This window comes from Macaca fascicularis, chromosome 4, assembly GCF_037993035.2.
Source record: "Macaca fascicularis isolate 582-1 chromosome 4, T2T-MFA8v1.1".
NCBI classification, from domain to species: domain Eukaryota; kingdom Metazoa; phylum Chordata; class Mammalia; order Primates; family Cercopithecidae; genus Macaca; species Macaca fascicularis.
In genome coordinates this window covers 10,502,499-10,523,339 of record NC_088378.1, presented here as the reverse complement: position 1 = coordinate 10,523,339, position 20,841 = coordinate 10,502,499, and the positions used below count along the sequence as shown (strand labels likewise).

The 20,841-nt window shown below is 38.2% G+C and overlaps 1 protein-coding gene across 8 annotated transcripts in view; it reads right to left on the bottom strand.

Moving 5' to 3' along the window:
• Positions 1-20,841, bottom strand: part of LPA (lipoprotein(a)) — a 260,670-nt gene that overhangs the window by 19,256 nt on the left and 220,573 nt on the right. For all 8 annotated transcript variants that reach the window (XR_012433296.1, XR_012433297.1, XM_074036788.1 and 5 more), the window contains 2 exons: positions 6,223-6,404; positions 4,865-5,024 (listed from right to left, as the gene is read on the bottom strand). Coding sequence is in view for 6 of the 8 variants with exons in the window: in XM_074036788.1 (XP_073892889.1) it covers positions 4,865-5,024; positions 6,223-6,404 (342 nt within the window). In the remaining 2 variants the exon portion in view is untranslated. The remainder of the gene's footprint in view (positions 1-4,864; positions 5,025-6,222; positions 6,405-20,841) is intronic.

Below are 20,841 nucleotides of genomic sequence, written 5' to 3'. Positions count from 1 at the left end.
TGTAGATGTCTTTGTGGACTTATGTTTCCATTTCCACGGGGTAAATATTCAGGAATAGGATTGCAGGTTTGTAGGGTAAATGTGCATTTATTGAACTTTTGGAGAAAGCATCAGACTGATTTCCAAAGTGGTTGTTTCATTTTGCACTTCCACCAGTATATGAGAGAGAGTTGCACATCCTCACTCCACATCACTGACACCACTGTTTGTGGTGTTTTCTTAATGATATCCATGTCCACTGGGTGTTTGGTGACATATTGTGATGATTATAATTGTTTATTTCTCACGGCTGAGATATTGGACTTTTTTTTCAGCTGCTTATCGGCTATGTGTACATCAATCTGTCCCCAAGAAATGCCTATTCAATCTGTTGCCCATAAGTTGTTTGTCGCCTGTTCAGTGAGTGAGAGAAATGTTCCTATTTTCTGGACACAAGCCTCTTGTCAGATATATGGACAGAGAGCATTTTTCTTCTCATATGTTACTTGCCTAATTATTTTCATAACAATGACTTTTGGTGAGCATGAGTTGTCATGAAAGCCCACATCATAATTTGTTTTCTTTTATAGTGAGAGTTTACCGACTCCTGCCTCAAAAAAGTTTGCCTTCTACAAGGTTGTGAAGATTTTATATTTTCTCATGGAACTTTCATATTTCAGGTTTAGTTTCAGCTCTGACACTTAGGTGGAAGAGATATCTCAAAATAAGTTGAGATGAAAGGCAAAAGTCAAGTTCTGCTTTTGTTTTGTGTCATGGATATCCAAATGGTTCCGAATGATTTTGTAAAATATTTTTGTCTCCATTGAATTGCTTTGCCATCTATATGGAAAATCAATTTACCATATATGTATGTGGGTCTGGTGCTGGACCATCTCTTTTTAGGTTTGCATACTCTTTTGGACAGTAATACATACCCTGTTTTGTTTTTGTTTTTGTTTGAGACAGAGTCTCATTCTATCATCCAGGCTGGAATGCAGGGGCATGATCAAGGCTCACTCATGCCTAGATCTCCTGGGTCAAGCCATCCTCTCCCCTCAGCATCCTGAGTAGCTGAAATTACAGGTGCAAGTCATCACATCCATCTAATTGTTTATTTTTTGTGGAGAGAGGGTCTCTCTCTGTTCCTGAGGCTGGTCTTGAACATCTGGGCTCAAGCCATCCTCCCGCCTCAGCCTCCCAAAATGTTGGGGTTACAGGCATGAGTCAAGGGGCTTGGCCAATACCATGTCTTAATTCTTGTATTTTTATATGTCTTTATATTAAGGTATGTGAGTCCTCCATTTTTTTTTCCCCAAAAAAGGACTGCTGCAATAGTGCTTGGGTGTGGGTTTCATCCAAAGATCAATTTCATGAGAAGTGATATGGAGTTTTTTAATCTATACTCATGGTGTCTCTTTATTTAGATCTTTTAATTCTTTCCTCAACAATGTTTTCTAGTGCAAGGTGTAGAGTCCTTGGGCATAGTGTGTAAAATGTATCACTAAATATTTTTTGATTTTGATACTATTATCAGTGATATTGCTTTAAGACTTTTATTTTCCAAATGATCATAGAAAGTATACAGAAAAACCGTTTTTGTACATTGAGCATGTATATACTTTTGTTTCTTCGATTTCACCACATTCACTTGTTAGTCTTTAGAGTGCCTGCATCCATTCATCACCACTCCAGCTTATTTATGATTCAGGTTTTCATGTTATATATCCTTTTTCATATTTTGGTGTTTAAAGTAGATCTTTACACTTAAAGAGTATTTATTCTAAAAAGAACACACTTAGACTGTGGTTTTTATTCAACTTACAGTCTCTGCCTTTTATTTGTAATGCTTAGTCCTTTTACATTTAATACGCTCAAAAGGTGGTTCAGTTTATGTCTACCATAATGCTATGTATTTTCTGTTCACATCATATCTTTTATATTCTTCATTCCTCTTTTCCTTCCTTCTTTTGGATAAAAGGACTATTCCTCTTATTATCTATTCCTCTCAGTTTAAATTTTTGTGGTTGCCCTAGGATTTATAATATCCTACCTTAAACTATCACATTCAACCATGTATTAATATTATATAACTTCATGGATAATGCAAAAAACTCATTAACAGTATGCTTCAATTTATCCTCTGCATTATTTTTGCTACTGTCTTTTATGAATTTTACTACTACATACATTGAAACAACAATATACCCCTATTATTTTAATTAACAACACAAATTGTCCTTTAAATAAATTTAAAAATTAGATAAATAAAAGTATTTCATATTGACATTGACATTTGCCATTTCCAGGGCTCTTCGTGACTTAGTATGGATTAAAGTTTCCATCTGGTATTATTTTTCTTCTACCTAAATAGCTTTCCTTAACATCTTTTAATACAGAAGCCTGCTGTGGAAACATTCTTTTGTTTTTTTGTTTGTTTCCTCTGGAGGTGGCAGAATATATATTTACGTCACATTTATTTTAAAGGGTTTTTTTTAATTTTTTTTTTTTTGTTTGTTTTTGGCTGGACATGTCGTCCTAGGTTGATCTGCTTTTATTTCTTTTTATCACTTTAAAGATGTTATCCCATTGTTTCTGAGGAGAAGGCATCAGTCATTTGCATTACTGTTCCTCTATGTAAATGATCTTGTTTTCCTCTGGTTTATAAGATTATCCTTGTCATCTTTGATGTTGGACGATTTTTCTGTGATGTACCCAAGTAAATCATAGAGTTTTGCTTTTAAAAATACTATTTCTGATTCATTGAGCTTCTTGACTGTGAGTTTATCATTTTCTTCATATGTGTAAAGTCTTCAGCCGTCGTTGCTTTGAGTATTTTTTTCTGTCCCAATATCTCTTTCCTGTCCTTCTGTGACTTGCTTTACCCATATATTAAATCTTTTGATATTTTCACTGATATCTTTGAGGTTCTGCTTATTTTTTTCAGCTTCTCTCTCTCTCTCTGTGTGTGTGTGTGTGTGTCTTACAGATTGTCTGGCTTTCATTGAGTTATCTTCTAGTTCACTTTTTCTTCTGTGATGTATGAACTGATAGTAAGGCCATCCAATGCGTATTTTATTAAGGTTACACTTTTTTGTAGTTCTTTAATTTCCATTTGGTTGTTTTATGTGTTTGCTTTTTCTTGATATTCTGCATTTGTTTCTCTCATGTTCATGTTTTCTTCAAATCTTTGAACACAATTATCATATATACACAGTTTTAATTTCTTTGTCAATTCCATCGTTTCTACTATTTCTTGGTCTATTCATATTGACTAGTTTTTCTCCTAGTTATGGATCACACTAATTGCTTTTTTCTGCCTCACAAATTTTTAAATATATGCCACTCATTGTGAATGCCACATTACAGAGCACCGTATCAAGTTATTTACCTCCAGTGATGGTTGAGATTTCTTCTGTCAGGCAGTTAATTTACTTGGAGATCATTTGGGTCCTTTTAGACTTGGTTTTTAAGCTTTACTAGGGTGTTTCTGGAGTAGCCTTTATTCTAAGAAGGCATAAATCCTACTCCTAAAGTATGACTTTTCTGGGGTCTCTACTGAATGCCCAAGATGTTCAATGAGATATCTCTCCTTGAGCTGATCAGAACTCCAATACCCCGCAGTGCTACATGAGCTCTGGCATCTCCATTGAGCTCACTGTTTCCCTGAATTTGTCCTTTCCCCCATAGTGGTTCTCTGTCCTACTTTGTAGAATTTCTCCCTGTGCACATGCAGTTTATATTAGACTTGAGGAGACTTCCATGCATATTCCTTCAGCTCCTTTTCACCACAAATCCTTTCTCATTATTACCTAGCCTAGAAAATCTACACTTTCTTAGTTATTCCAAACTCTAGTCTCTTTCCTCAGTTCAGCAAAACTGCTATGGTTGGCTTTGGCTCCAACTCCTTGCCCTTCAGTTCAGGAAGGTTCTCCAGGAAGAAAGTTAGAATAGTTATGGAGCTGTGCTCATTCATTTCCTTTTCTAAATTATCTCAGTCCTATACTGGAAAGTTTTTTTTATATATCTTTTATAGTCATTTATGGCAGAAAGTCAGTTTTTCTCAGACCTGGTTTTTTGTCCATGTACCTGCCCATTTTAATCTCCATATCTGTTTATTTCCTGACTCTCATCTACATTCTTGCTTTTGCTCTTCCTGTCCTGGCAACCCATATCCCTTCAGAAAACTGGAGCTTAGAACCCAGTGTGTTCACACAGGTTTACGTATGTTATATTATATTAATATGTGTGTGTGTGTGTCCTGCAAATTGTATGGCTATACAGCCTGCAGCTGTGCAGGCTATAGGGTATTTGGTCATCAGTCAGGGACAGACATGAAAACTTTGCACATTTCCCTAGACCATATATATATATGAATACTAGTCTGTATGAACATATACATGAATACTAACCTATATGAATATATATATATAAATACTAGTCCAATGAACACACCTGGTTCTATATATATTCATATACATATGAATTATTTACTTGTGACCCATGACAAAAATGGTGAACACAACCTTCATTTCAGGGAAGGGAAGTTAGAATGATAGAATTGCATGCGTGAAAGACTGCACTGATCTTTTATGAACACTGTAGAATGGCACTGTATTTGATCATTTGATCTCCTGAGCTTTACGTTAGCAAAACCTCATCAACTCCATATAGCCTTCTGCTTCCATCAGACTATTAGAAAAGATAGCAAGCCTAAAATATCTCTTCTCTCAGACTCTTTGATCAAAAGCAAGGTTGTTTGGACATTTTGCCACACCTTCTGGGTCTAAGGGAAATTTGGTCCTAACAAGTTAGCTTGAAGCATGGCTCTTCTAAGAGAAACTTAAGTTGGCTGTTGCTCCTTTTATAATTGACATCAATGACATACTCATTTGGGTGGTTTTCCGGGGTCCTCTTATGCTGGTGTGGTGTCATGGATGACCAAGATTGACATGTCCTTCCTGTGACAGTGGTGGAGAATGTGCCTCGATAACTCTGTCCATTACCATGGTAGCACTGCTGGACCACAGGGGTTTGCTCAGTTGGTGCTGAAAATAGACAGAATCAAGCTGAGTAATTACTAGTACGCAGAAACATGTGAAGCAATTTATGACACAAACAGGACGGTAGTTTCAGAATTATGACTGTTCTCTTTAGTATACTCGCAAGCAGAAGGACATGCTGAAGCAAAAACAATAGATTAATAGCATTCTAACATTTTAGTAAGTTCTTAGAAATGTTATATTCAAAACCTGGTAGGAAAAGGACATATCAGTGTGCTTACAATTGAAACTAAGACTCATATGCAAGCTCTTTTGTATGACTCTCTACTGGTTGTTCACGAGAACGAGGCAGCAAACCAGATGGTGATGGATTAGACCGTGCAGGCTGTAGGGTGATTGACTGTCAGTGGGGGACAGATATGAAAACCTGGCACATTTCCCTAGACCATTGCTCCTGAAAAGTCAAAGCCTTAAGCTTCTGGTGGACGGGGCAGGTCATGGTCCTGCATCTAGTACTTGCCAGCAAAGACCTATTGCTTCTTAGAGAAGGACGGAGGCTGAAATCTTATTCCCTTACAGTAGAGACAGGGAATCCTCTTGTCCTAGCATGCTGCATTGCAACAAAGCAGAAGTATACTACCCTTCCTCTCAACACACAACAAAGATTCATGTTCCAAGAGAAGGTGCAAGAACACCAAGAAATCACTGCCTTCCAAGCACAGGTGGGCAGAGCCTACCTAAGACGAGGTAAGCCAGAGAAATGGTGCATTCTGTGGTACACACTGCCCAATAGCCCCAGGATTAGATGGAATAAATATCATCATGTTAGGTTTCTCCAGGATGACAATCTCAGCGGCCACATGCCTCAGCAACTGCAATGCTGAAGATCGCAATGAACACTGCCCACTTTAAGAAATGCCTGGAAACACTCACTAGTGTGAAATTTGGCACAAATTTGGCCTGATGTTAGAATTGGAATTTTGTCTGGAACACTGAGATAACCCCTTTCATAACAAAGTGAGTGGTAAGTCAAGTGCCCTGGTGGGTTTGCACTGTTCCTGAAGACACCACCCACACATGTTGCACCAGAAATTTCTCCATCAGAGACGATGCTGAGGCTTCTTTCCACGTGCCATCCCCTCAAGTTTCTGTGTAGCATGGAAGGCTTCTGCATCAGTCAGATTTTCCATCTCTTTTCATCCCAATGTTCAAATGTGTAGATGTCTGGCCACAGACTTCTTACCTGCTTCAGAATGAGCTTCCATGCTTGGAACCGGAACAACAGTGGGAGTCTCTAGGACACCTGATTCTGTTTCTGAGCATTGTGTCAGGTTGCAGTACTCCCACCTCACACATGGATCAGTCGTGTAACACCAGGGTTGTTTCCCAGAATCTGGATTCCTGCAGTAGTTCCTGGTCAGGCCACTGCAAATTCCAAAACGACACAGGTCACAAGAGGCAGGAAAAAATTCAGGGGCACCCAGCACTGTCTAAACTTTGTTATAACAAAGTGTTAAAAAGTGACATTGTAATATTCCCATTTTAGGTACAATAATAATAATATTCTCAAAAGCAAAAATGGTCCTCAAGTTCTAAAGAACCATGTAAATTTCCAAGATAGATTATAATTTGTATTTTAAAATATCAAAATTGGTCTATGATCCATATAAATACTGAGATCATACATAAACGTATACAAGAAGAATTCAGAATATCTTCCTCCTTCCAACTGCATGCCTTCAGAATAAATGACATAGATTTTGAAGAGTGTATTTTAGATTTTTTTTTTTTTTTTTTTTTTTTTTTTGAGATGGAGTCTCGCTCTGTAGCTCAGGTTAGAGTACAGTGGCGCAATCTCAGCTAACTGCAAGCTCCACCTCCCGGTTTCACGCCATTATTCTGCCTCAACCTCCCAAGTAGCTGGGACTACAGGCTCCCGCCACCACGCCTGGCTAATTTTTTGTATTTTTAGTAGAGACAGGGTTTCACCATGTTAGCCAGGATGGTCTCAGTCTCCTGACCTTGTGATCCGCCTGCCTCGGACTCCCAAAGTGCTGGGATTACAGGCGTGAGCCACTGCACCTGGCCTTAGATTTTTTTTAATGCACATAAAAATGTATTGATATCTGTCTCGTTCTTTGTACCTCTCTCTAGGACTCTGCAGTAACATGTAAATTGGAACTAATATATATTACTTCATGGAAGAAATGACATCCAACATGATACCATTCCCAGGCCAGCCCCTTTATGTACTCACAGTGTAGCTAAAAGGCGCTGCTTTTACAGTGAAAAGCAATTATGAAAATAGTATTACTGTAAATAACAAATCAGGTAGATCAAGTGCGTTTGGGTTTACAAGACTTATGAAACCTGCCCTAAAAGACTAGCTCCCAGAGAGGATGCCATTTCTCCAGCATGGGTTCCTGAGCAGGACCTCCTCTCCTGCTCTCAGTTCATCCTTTGCTGGCCGCAGCCGCTCCAGAACTGAGGGAATGGAGGATGAGGAGAAAGAACAGTGGGACCCAAGGCATAAAGGTCGTCGGCTGGGTAGACTATGGGATCTGAAGAGGTCGAGTGGCTACAGAGGAGTCAGAAAACAATGGAGTAAGAGGCACAGAAGGCAAGGACCCCGGGGTGGAGGGATCTTAGAGAATGTACTCCCACTCATGCCTCCTAGGAACGTTGACCCAACTTGTCAGAATCCTCAGATTAATAACCTGCAGCTCTCCGAGAAAACTTGAAACGTCTTATGCACCATGGGAAAGTTTAGAGACTCTATGCATGTGACTTAGTCTCAAGCCTAGACTCCCATTTGAGGAAGCTGGTTCTCCAAGCAACTGGATGTGCTAAAAGGCTGAAGGTTTAAAAGAAATTTCTGCTCTTTTTACAGTTGAGGTATGCTTTCCCATAGAGTGAGATGCACACATCTGTAATGTTGTTTGTTTGATGAGTTTGGATCAACACCTATACCTGTGGAACCCAAACTCCCATCACCACACAGAACATTTCTGTGACCCCAGAAACTCTCTCGAGTCCCTACCCAATTAATCTCTGCTACCCCCTTGCCACTGCCAGAGGCAAATACATTGGTTTCTTTCACCAGAAATTAGTTTTTCCTCTTTTGGAGCCTCATGTAAATGAACTCATACAGAATATACATGGCTTCTTTCCTGAGTATATTTTTGAGTTCCATCCATGCTATTTGAGAGAGTCAGTGCTGAATAGTATTCATGTGTACCAGTAGGTTGCAAATTATTTTTTCATTTTGTTACTGATGAACATTGAAGTTATTTTTACAGTTTGGATTATAATAAGTAAGGCTGCTATAAATATTCATATAGAACTCTTTGTGGACTTATTTTTTCATTTCCTTGGGGTAAATATTCAGGAATAGAATTGCAGGTCTGTAAGATAGATGCATATTGATGGAACTTTATAAGAAACCATCTGACTGATTTTTTAATTTGTCGTATCATTTTGATCTTCCACCAGCATATGGTAAGAGTTTTATAATCTAGCTCCACATCAGTGACACCATTTATTGTGTGTCTTCTTAATGATATCCATATCCATTGGGTGTTTGGTGATGTCTAATGATGGTTGTAATTCTTGATTTTTGATGGCTGAGATATTGAGCACTTCTTCAGGTAATTATTGGCTATGTGTCCATTCTTCCCTATGAAATGCCTACTCGGTCTGTTGCCCATTTTGATCAGGTTGCTTCTCCTCTGATTAGTGAGTGGGAGAAATGTTTCTATACTATGGATACAAGCCGTTTGTCAGATATACCGATTGAGAGGATTTTCTTCCAGTGTGTTACTTGCCTATTTACTTTCTTAACAGTGATATTGGGTGAACTTAAGATTTCATTTTATGAAATCCCAAATTATAACTGGTTTTTCTTTATAGATAGGGTTTTCTGGGTCCAGCCTCAATAATTTTGCCTTCCCCTAAGTTGTAAAGGTTAGTTCTTTTGTAGAAGTTTTTTTTTTTTTTTTTTTTAATTTCAGCTGCAGTGTTGCTCTTATATGTAGGTCTAAGAACTATTTGAAATTAATTTGAACTAGAAAGCAGAAGTCAAGGCCAGGTTTTGTTTTATTTTCTGTGTGGATAGCTACAGATAGCTAAAACAATAGTTTTGGAAATAATTTATTTCTCCATTGAATTTCTTTGCCAGGTATATTGAAAATCAATTGAACGTGTAATGTGGGTCTGCTTCTAAATCATCTTTTTTATGTTTGTATGCTTTTTTGCTAATATTATGTGTCTTTTTTCTATTTTGAGAGAGAGAGAGAAAGAGGATCTTGCTCTGTCAACCAGACTGGAGATTAGCAGCATGATCTCGGCTCACTTCAGCATCAACCTCCTGGGCTCAAGCGATCCTCCCACCTCAGCCTCCCTAATAGCTGAGACTACAGGTTCATGGCACCACACTTACTAGTCCTTTTTAAATTATTTTTTGTAGACACAGGCTCTTGCTATATTGCCCAGGCTGGTCTAGAACTCCTGGACTCAAGTGCTCCTCCTGCTTCAGACTCCCAGAGTGATGGAATTACAGGCAAGACACATGGCCTCTGGCCAATATCACATGTCTTGATTATTGTCCCTTTAGAAATCTTTAAATTGTGTTATAAAAGTTCTCCAACTTTTTTTCTTCTTTTTAAAGATTGTCTTTGTGGTTCTAACATATAAATGTTATCACTTTAAAAATACATATATATATTAGTGATGGAATTCTGATTAGATGTGGGTCGAATCCAAAGATCAATTTAACGAGAAGTGATACTGAGTCTTTTAATCTAAAAGCATGGTATATATATGTACACACACACACATATATGTACACACACACACACACACACACATATATATATATATATATATTTTTTTTTTTTTTTTTTTTTTTTTGAGGCGGAGTTTTGCTCTTGTTGTCCAGGCTGCAGTTGCTCAATGGTGCGATCTCGGCTCACTATAACCTCCACCTCCTGGGTTCAGGTGATTCTTCTGCCTCAGCCTCCCCAGTAGCTGGGATTACAAGCATGTGCCACCACATCCAGCTAATTTTTGCATTTTTAGTAGAAACAGGGTTTCACCATGTTGGTCAGGCTGGTCTTGAACTCCTGACCTCAGGTGATCCATCCACCCCAGCCTCCCAAAGTGCTGAGATTACAGGCATGAGCCACCAGGCCCAGCCACATGGTATATCTTTATTTAGATCTTTTATTTGTTTTCCTCAACATTGTTTTGTAGTATGCAGAGTATCATTCTTGGGTATTTTGTATTACATTTATTGATAAATTTTTTGGTTTTAATACTAGTTTATGGTTTTAATACCAGTTCCTATTAGGTATTATTTTTCTTCTACCCACATAGCATTCTTTTTTTTTTTTTTTTTTTTTTTTGAGACGGAGTCTCGCTCTGCCACCCAGGCTGGAGTGCAGTGGCCGATCTCAGCTCACTGCAAGCTCCGCCTCCCGTGTTCACGCCATTCTCCTGCCTCAGCCTCCCGAGTACCTGGGACTACAGGCGCCCGCCACTGAGCCCGGCTAGTTTTTTGTATTTTTTAGTAGAGATGGGGTTTCACCGTGTTAGCCAGGATGGTCTCGATCTCCTGACCTCGTGATCCGCCCGTCTCGGCCTCCCAAAGTGCTGGGATTACAGGCTTGAGCCACCGCGCCCGGCCCACATAGCATTCTTTAACATCTTTTGTTATAGAAGCCTTATGCTGAAAGAGTCTTCTACTTTTGCAGGGTCTTTTTCTTTTGTGGGGAGATAATAGGTGCTTATATAGCATACATGTTTAAGAAATTTTTTTTTTTTTTTTTCAAACATAGCATACTAGGTTGATTGTGGTTTTTTCTTTTTTATTATCTGATTTTTTTCCGTAAGTTATTGGGTTACAGGTAGTATTTGGTTACACGAGTAAGCTCTTTTTTGTTTTTATTTTTTGAGATGGAGTCTTGCTCTGTCGCCCAGGCTGGTGTGCAGAGGCACGATCTCGGCTCACTGCAAGATAAGTAAGTTATTTAGTGGAGATTTGTGAGATCCTGGTGCACCCATCACCTGAGCAGTACACACTGCACCATATTTGTTGTCTTTTATCCTTCGCACCCCTCCTACTTTTCCCCTAAGTCCTCAAAGTCCACTGAATCATCTTTATGCCTTTGCATCCTCATAACTTAGCTCCCACATATTAGTGAGAACAAACGATGTTTGGTTTTCTATTCCTGAGTTAGTTCACTTAGCTCACTTAGAATAATAGTCTCCAATCTTATCCAGGTAATTGCAAATGCTGTTAATTCATTCCTTTTTATGGATGAGTAGTATTCCATCATATATATATATATATATATATGAGATGTAGTATTCATATATATATATATATGATGTAGTAGTATACATATATATGATGTAGTGGTATTCCACCATATATATATATCATATATATGATATGAGATATATTATATATATATATCATATATATGATATGAGATATATTATATATATATATACATATATATATATTATATATATATATATATCAGAGTTTCTTTATTCACTCGTTGATTGATGGACATTTGGGTTGATTCCATGATTTTGCAATTGTGAATTATGCTGCTATATACATGCATGTGCAAGTATCTTTTTCAAGTAATGACTTATTTTTCTCTGGGTGGATACCCAGTAGTGAGATTGCTGAATCAAATGGTAGTCCTACTTTCAGTTCTTTAAGGAATCTCCACACTGGTTTTCATTGCGGCTGTACTAGTTATATTCCCAACAGCAGTGTAGAAGTGTTCCCTGTTTGATGCATCCATGCCAACACCTACTGTTTTTTGATTATGACCATTCATGCAGGAGTAAGGTGGTATCACATTGTGGTTTTGATTTGCATTTCCCTGATCATTAGTGATGTTGAGCAGTTTTTCATATGTTTGTTGGCCTTTGGTATATCTTCTTTTAAGAATTGTCTATTCATATCCTTAGCTCGCTTTTTGATGGAATTGTTTGTTTTTTTCTTACTGATTTGTTTGAGTTCGTTGTAGATTCTGGATATTAGTCCTTTGTCAGATGTATAGATTGTAAAGATTTTCTACTACTCTGTGGGTTGTCTGTTTGCTGACTGTTCCTTTTGCTGTGCAAAAGCTCTTTAGTTTAATTAGGTCCCAACTATTTATCTTTGTTTTTATTGGATTTGCTTTTGGGTTTTTGGTGATGAAATTCTTGCCCAAGCCAACGTCTAGAGGGATTTTTCCAATGATGTCTTCTAGAATTTTTATAGTTTCAGAGCTTTGGTTTAAGTCCTTAATCCATCTTGAGCTGATTTTTTGTACACAATGAGAGATGAGGATCCAGTTTCATTCTCTTACATGTCACTAGCTAATTATCCCAGCACCATTTGTTGAAAAGGGTGTGTTTTCTCCACTTTAGGTTTTTGTTTGCTTTATTGAAGATGAGTTGGCTGTAAGTATTTGGGTTTACTTCTGGGTTCTCTATTCTGTTCCATTGGTCTATCTGCCTATTTTTATACCAGTACCACACTGTTTTGGTGACCATGGCTTTGTAGTATAGTTTGAAATCATGTAGCGTGATGCTTCCAGATTTGTTCTTTCTGCTTAGTCTGGCTTTGGCTATGTGGGCTCTTTGTTGATTCTATATGAATTTTAGAATTGTGTTTTTCTAACTCTGTGAAAAATGATGGTGGTATTTTTTATCAAGATTGCATTGAACTTGTAGACTGCTTTTGGCATTATGCTCATTTTCACAGTATTGATTCTACCCATCCATGAGCATGTGATGCGTCTCCATTTGTTTGTGTTGTCTATGATTTCTTTCAGCAGTGTTTTGTAGTTTTCCTTGTAGAGGTCTTTCGAGTCCTTTGTTAGGTGTATTCCTAAGTATTTTTTTTTTTATTGCAGCTATTTTAAAAGAGGTTGAGTTCTTGATTGATTTTCTACTTGATCTCTGTTGGCATATAGAAGAGCTATGATTTGTGTACATTAATCTTGTATCCGGAAACTTTGCTGAATTCTTTTATCAGTTCTAGGAGCTTTCTGGAGGAGTCCTTAAGGTTTTCAAGGTAAACTATAATATCATCAGCAAACAGGGACAGTTTGGCTTCTTCTTTACCAATTTGGATGCCCTTTATTTCTTGCTCTTGTCTGATTGCTTTGGCTAGGACTTCCAGTACTATGTTCAAGAGGAGTGATGAGAGTGGGCATCCTTGTCTTGTTCTCATTCTCAGAGGGAATGCTTTCAACTTTTCCCCATTCAGTGTTATGTTGGCTGTGGGTTTGTCATAGATGGTTTTTATTACATTAAGGTATGTCAATTGTATGCCAATTCTGCAGAAGGTTTTAATCATAAAGGGATGTTGTATTTTGTCAAATGATTTTTCTGCACCTTTTGAGATGGTCATGTGATGTTTATTTTTAATTCTGTTTATGTGGCATATCACATTTATTGACTTGCCTATGTTAAACCATCCCTTCATCCCTGGTATGAAATCCACTTGATCATGGTGGATTATCTTTTTAATATGTTGTTGCATTCTGTTAGCTAGCATTTTATTGAAGATTTTAACATCTATGTTCATCAAGGATATCAGTCAGTAGTTTTCTTTTTTAGTTGTGTCCTTTTCTAGTTTTGGTATTAGGGTGATGCTGGCTTCATAGAATGAATTAGGAAAGGTTCCTTCTTTCTCCATCTTGAGGAATAGTGTCAAAAAGATTGGTACCAATCCTCTGAATGTCTGGTAGAATTCTACTGTGAATCCATCTGGTCCTGGACATTTCTTGTTGGTAATTTTTAAATTACTGTTTCAATCTTGCTGCATGTTATTGGTCTGTTCAAGGTATCTACTTCTCCCTGATTTAAGCTAGGACGGTTGTATTTTTTCAGGAATTTATCTATCTCTTCTAGGTTTTCTAGTTTATTTGTGTGTGAAGGTGTTCACAGTAGCCTCGAATGATCTTTTGTATTTCAGTGGTGTCAGTTGGAATATCTCCTGTTTTGTTTCTCAGTGAAGTCATTTGGATTTTCTATCTTCTTTACTTGGTTAATCTTGCTAATGGTCTATCAATTTTATTAATATTTTCAAAGAACCAGCTTTTGTTTGATTTATCTGTTGTATTTTTTATTTCAATTTTACTTAGTTCTACTCTAAAATCTTGATTATTTCCTTTCTTGTTTGGGGGTTGGTGTGTTCTTATTTCTTTAGTTCCTTGAGGTGCAGCCTTAGATTGTCTGTTTGTCCTCTTTCAGACTTTTTGATGTAGGCATTTAGGGCTGTGAATTGTCCTCTTAGCACCACCTTAGCTGTATCCCAGAAGTTTTGATAGATTGTGTCATTATTGTCATTCAGTTCAAATAATTTTTTAATTTCTATTTTGATTTTGTTTTTGATCCAATGTCATTCAGGAGTAGGTTATTTAATTTCCATGTATTTGCATGGTTTTGAAGGTTCCTTTTGGAGTTGATTTCCAGGTTTATTCTACTGTGGTCTAAGAGAGTGCTTGATATAATTTTGATTTTCTTAAATTTATTGAGGTTCATTTTATGGCTTATCATATGGTCTATCTTGGAGAAAGTACCATGTGTTGTTGAATAGAATGTGTATTCTATGGTTATTGGGTAAAATGTTTTGTATATATCTGTTAAGTCCATTAGTTCCAAGGTATACTTTAAATCTATTGTTTCTTTGTTGACATTCTGTCTTGACGACCTGTTTAGTGCTGTCAGTGGAGTATTGAAGTTCCTCACTATTATTGTGTTGCTATCTCATTTCTTAGGTCTAGTAGTAATTATTTTACATATTTGGGAGCTGCAGTGTTGGATGCATATACGTTTAGGATTGTGATATTTTCCTGTTGGGCAAGGTCTTTTACCATTATATAATGACCCTATTTGTCTCTTTTAACCACTGTTGCTTTAAAGTTTATTTTGTCTGATACAACAATAGCTACTCCTGCTAGCTTTTGGTGTCCATTTGCATGAAATGCCTTTTTCCATCCATTTACTTTAAGTTTATGTGAGTCCTTATGTCTTAGATGAGTCTCCTGAAGGCAGCAGATGTTTGGTGAGTTCTTATTCATTCTGCAGTTCTGTATCATCTTATTATTATTATTATACTTTAAGTTCTGGGATACATGTGCAGAACGTGCGGGTTTGTTACATAGGTATACACGTGTCATGGTGGTTTGCTGCACTCATCAACCCATCATCTACATTAGGTATTTCTCCGAATCCAATCCCTCCCCTAGCCTCAACTCCCCAACAGGCCTCTGTGTGTAATGTTCCCCTCCCTGTGTCCATGTGTTCTCATTGTTCAACTCACACTTATGAGTGAGAACATATGGTGTTTGGTTTTCTGTTCTTGTGTTAGTTTGCTGAGAATTATGGTTTACAGCTTCATCCATGTCCCTGCCAAGGACATGAACTCATTCTTTTTCATGACTGCGTAGTATTCCATGGTGTATATGTGCCACATTTTCTTTATCTAGTCTATCATTGATGGGCATTTTAGTTGGTTCCAAGTTTCTGCTATTGTGAATAGTGCTACAATAAACATATGTGTGTATGTGTCTTTATTGTAGAATGATTTATAATCCTTTGGGTATATACCCAGTAATGGGATGGCTAGGTCAGATGGTATTTCTTGTTCTAGATCCTTGAGGAATCACCACACTGTCTTCCACAATGGTTGAACTAATTTACACTCCCACCAACAGTGTAAAAATGTTCCTATTTCTCCATATTCTCTTCAGCATCTGTTGTTTCCTGACTTTTTAATGATCACAATTCTAACTGGCATGATATGGTATCTCATTGTGGTTTAGATTTGTATTTCTCTAATGACCGGAGATGATGAGCTTTTTTTCATGTTAGCTGGCCACAAAAAGGTCTTCTTGTTAGAAGTGTCTGTTCATACCCTTCACCCACTTTTTGATGGGTTTTTTTCTTCTTGTACATTTGTTTAAGTTGCTTGTACATTCTAAACATTAGCCCTTTGTCAGATGGATAGATTGCAAAAATTTTCTACCATTCTGTAGGTTGCTTGTTCACTCTGATGATAGTTTTTTGCTGTGCAGAAGCTCTTTATTTTAATTAGATCTCACTTGTCAATTTTGGCTTTTGTTGCCATTGCTTTTGGTGTTTTAGTCATGAAGTCATCTCCCATGCCTATGTCCTGGATGGTATTGCCTATGTTTTCCTCTAGGTTTTTTGTTGTTGTCGTTGTTGTTGTTGTTGTTTTGAGATAGAGTCTCACTCTGTCACCCAGGCTGGAGTGCAGTGGTGCAATCTTGGCTTGCTGCAAGCTCCACCTCTTGGGTTCACACCATTCTCCTGCCTCAGCCTCCTGAGTAGCTGGGACTACAGGCACCCACCAACACACCCAGCTATTTTTTTTTTGTATTTTTAGTAGAGATGGGGTTTCACCATGTTAACCAGAATGGTCTCGATCTCCTGACCTCATGATCTGCCCACCTCGACCTCCCAAAGTGTCTTCTAGGGTTTTTATGGTTTTAGGTCTTACATTTAATTATTTAATCTATTTTGAGTTAGTTTTTGTATAAGGTGTAAGGAAGGGGTCCAGTTTCAGTTTTCAGCATATGGTTAGCAAATTTTCCCAACACCATTTGTGTGGTGTTATTTCTGAGGCCTCTGTTCTGTTTCATTGCTCTATATATCTGTTTTGGTACCAATACCATACCATGCTGTTTTTGTTCCTGTAACCTTGTAGTATATTTTGACATCAGGTAGCATGATGCCTCCAGCTTTGTTCTTTTTGCTTAGGATTGTCTTGGATATACAGGCACTTTTTTGATTCCATATGAAATTTAAAATAGTTTTTTCTAATTCTGTGAAGAAATCAATGGTAGCTTGATGGGGATAGCATTGAATCTATGAATTACTTTGGGCAGTATGGCCATTTTCACAATATTGATTCCTCCAGTTCATGAGCATGGAATGTTTTTCCATTTGTTTGTGTCCTGTCTTATTTCCTTGAGCAGTGGTTTGTAGTTCTCCTTGAAGAAGTCCTTTACATCCCTTGTAAGTTGTATTCCTAGGCATATTTTATTCTCTTTGTAGCAATTGTGAATGGGAGCTCATCATGATTTGGCTCTCTGTCTGTTATTGGTGTATAGAAATGCTTGTGATTTTTCCACATTGATTTTGTGTTCTGAGACTTTGCTGAAGTTGCTTATCAGCTTAAGGAGATTTTGGGCTGAGATGATAGGGTTTTCTAAATATTCAGTCATGTCATCTGCAAACAGAAACAATTTGACTTCCTCTCTTCCTATTTGAATACACTATACTTCTTTCTCTTGCCTGATTATCCTGGACAGAACTTCCAATACTATGTTGAATAGGAGTGGTGAGAGAGGGCATTCATGTCTTGTGCTGGTTTTCAAAGGGAATGCTTCCAGCTTTTGCCTATTCGGTATGATATAGGCTAAGGGTTTGTCATAAATAGCTCTTATTATTTTGAGACATACTCCATCAATACCTAGTTTATTAAGAGTTTTTAGCATGATTGGGTATTGAATTTTATCAAAGGCCTTTTCTGCATCTATTGACATAATATTGTTTGGAATGCTTTCAGAAGGAATGGTGCTAGCTCTTCTTTGTACCTCTGGTAGAATTTGACTGTTAATCCCCATGGTCTGGGCTTTTTTTGGTTGGTAGGCTATTAATTACTGCCTCAATTTCAAAACTTGTTATTGGTCTATTAAGGGATTTGACTTCTTCCTGGTTTAGTCTTGGGAGGGTGTATGCGTCCAGGAATTTATCCATTTCTTTTAGATGTTCTATTTTATTTGCATAGAGGTGTTTAAAGTATTCTCTGATGGTAGTTTGTATTTCTGTGGCATCAGTGGTGATATCCCCTTTATTATTCTTTATTGTGCCTATTTGATTCTTCTCTATTTTCTTCTTTATTAGTCTGGCTAGTGTTCTATTTATTTTGTTAATCTTTTCAAAAAACCAGCTCCTGGATTTATTGATTTTTTAAAGGGTTTTTTTTGTGTCTTTATCCCCTTCAGTTCTGCTCTGATGTTAGTTATTTGTTGTCTTCTGCTAGTTTTTGTATTTGTTTGCTCTTGCTTCTCTAGTTCTTTTAATTGTGATGTTAGGGTGTTGATTTTAGATCTTTCCCACTTTCTCCTGTGGGCATTTAGTGCTATAAATTTCCCTCTAAACAATGATTTAAATGTGTCCCAGAGATTCTGGCACATTGTGTCTTTGTTCTTATTGGTTTCAAAGAACTTATTTATTTCTGCCTTAATTTTGTTATTTACCCAGTAGTAATTCAGGAGCATGTTGTTCAGTTTCCATGTAGTTGTGTGGTTTTGAGTGAGTTTATTAATCCTGAGTTCTAGTTTGATTGCACTTTGGTGTGAGAGACTATTTGTTATGATTTCTGTTCTTTGGTATTTGCTGAGGAGTGTTTTACTTCCAATTATGTGGTCAATTTTAGACTAAGTGTGATGTGGTGCTGAGAAGAATGTATATTCTGTTGATTTGGGGTGGTGAGTTCTGTAGATGTCTATTAGGTCAGGTTGGTCCAGAACTGAGTTCAAGTCCTGAATATCCTTGTTAATTTTCTGTCACATTGATCTAATATTGGCTGTGGGGTGTTAAAAACTCCCACTATTTTTGTGTGGAAGTCTAAGTCTCTTTGTAGGTTTCTAAGAACTTGCTTTATGAATTTGAGTGCTCCTGTATTGCGTGCATATATAATTAGGACAGTGAGATCTTCTTGTTGCACTCATCCTTTTACCATTATGTATTGCCCTTCTTTGTCTCTTTTGATCTTTGATGGTTTAAAGTCTGCTTCATCAGAGACTAGGATTGCAGCTCCCTTTTTATTTTCTTTCCATTTGCTTGGTAAATATTCCTTCATTTCTTTATTTTGAGCCCATATATGTCTTTTCACCTTAGATGGGTCTTCTGAATACAGCACAACAATGGGTCTTGACCCTTTATTCAATTTCCCAGTCTGGGTCTTTTAATTGGGGCATTTAGCCCATTTATACATAAGGTTAATATTGTTATGTGTGAATTTGATCCTGTCATTATGATGCTAGCTGGTTATTTTGCCCATTAGTTGATGCAGTTTCTTTATAGTGTTGATGGTGTTTACAATTTGGTATGTTTTTGCAGTGGCTGGTACTGGCTTTTCCTTTCTATATTTAGTGCTTTCTTCAGGCAGGCCTGAAGTGCTCTTGTAAGGCAGGCCTGGTGGTGACAAAATTCCTCAGCATTTGCTTATTTGTAAAGGGTTTTACTTCTCTTTTGCTTATAAAGTTTAGTTTGGCTGGATATGAAATTCTGTGTTGAAAATTATTTTCTTGAAGAATGCTGAATATTCTACATCTTTCTTCCATGTGGATGTTTCCTGCCCTTGAACATCGGACTCCAATTTCTTCAGTTTTGGAATTCAGACTGACTCTCTTTGCTCCTCAGCCTGCAGATAGCCTATTGTGGGATCTTGTGATCACGAGAAAGGGGAGGTTCCAAGATGGCTGAATAGGAACAGCTCCAGTCCACAGCTCCCAGCGTGAGCGACACAGAGACGGGTGATTTCTGTATTTCCAACTAAGGTACTGGGTTCATCTCACTGGGGTTTGTCAGACAGTGGATGCAGTCCACAGAGCATGAGCTGAAGCAGGGCAGGACATTGTCTCACCTGAGAAGCACAGGGGGTTGGGGAATTCCCTTTCCTAGCCAATAGAAGCCATGACAGATGTACCTGGAAAATGGGGACACTCCCACCCTAATACTGTGCCTTTCCAATGGTCTTAGCAAACAGCACACCAGGAGATTATATCCTGTGCCTGGCTTGGATGGTCCCACACCCATGGAGCCTCACTCACTGCTAGCACAGCAGTCTGAGATTGAACTGCAAGGCAGCAGCAAGGCTTTGGGAGGGGGTGTGTCATTGCTGAGGCTTGAGTAGGTAAACAAAGTGGCCGGGAATCTCAAAATGGGTGGAGCACAACACAGCTCAAGAAGGCCTGCCTGCCTCTGTAGACTACACCTCTGAGGGCAGGGCATAGCCAAACAAAAGGCAGCAGAAACCTCTGCACACTTAAACGTCCCTGTCTGACAGTTTGGAAGAGAGTAGTGGTTCTCCCAGCATGGAGTTTGAGATCTGAGAACAGACAGACTATCTCCTCAAGTGGGTCTCTGACCCCTGAGTAGCCTAACTGGGAGACACCTCCCAGTAGGGGCTGACTGACACCTCATACAGCCGGGTGCCCCTCTGAGATGAAGTTTCCAGAGGAAGGATCAGGCAGCAACATTTGCCATTCTGCAATATTTGCTGTTCTGCAGCCTCCACTGGTGATACCCAGGCAAACAGGGTCTGGAGTGGACCTCCAGCAAACTCCCACAGACCTGCAGCTGAGGGTCCTGACTGTTAGAAGGAAAACTAACAAATAGAAAGGACATCCACACCAAAACCCCATCTGTATGTCACCATCATCAAGAACCAATGGTAGATAAAACCACAAAGATGGGGAGAAACCAGAGCCGAAAAGCTGAAAATTCTAAATATCAGAGCACCTCTTTTCTTCCAAAGGAATGCAGCTCCTCACCAGCAACAGAACAAAGCTGGATGGAGAATGACTTTGAAGAGTTGAGAGAAGAAGGCTTCAGACTATCGGTAATAACAAACTTCTCTGAGCTAAAGGAGGATGTTCGAACCCATCCCAAAGAAGCTAAAAACCTTGAAAAAAGACTAGACGAATGGCTAACTAGAATAAACAATGTAGAGAAGACCTTAAAGGACCTGATGGAGCTGAAAACCATGGCACTACGTGACACATGCACAAGCTTCAGTAGCTGATTCGATCAA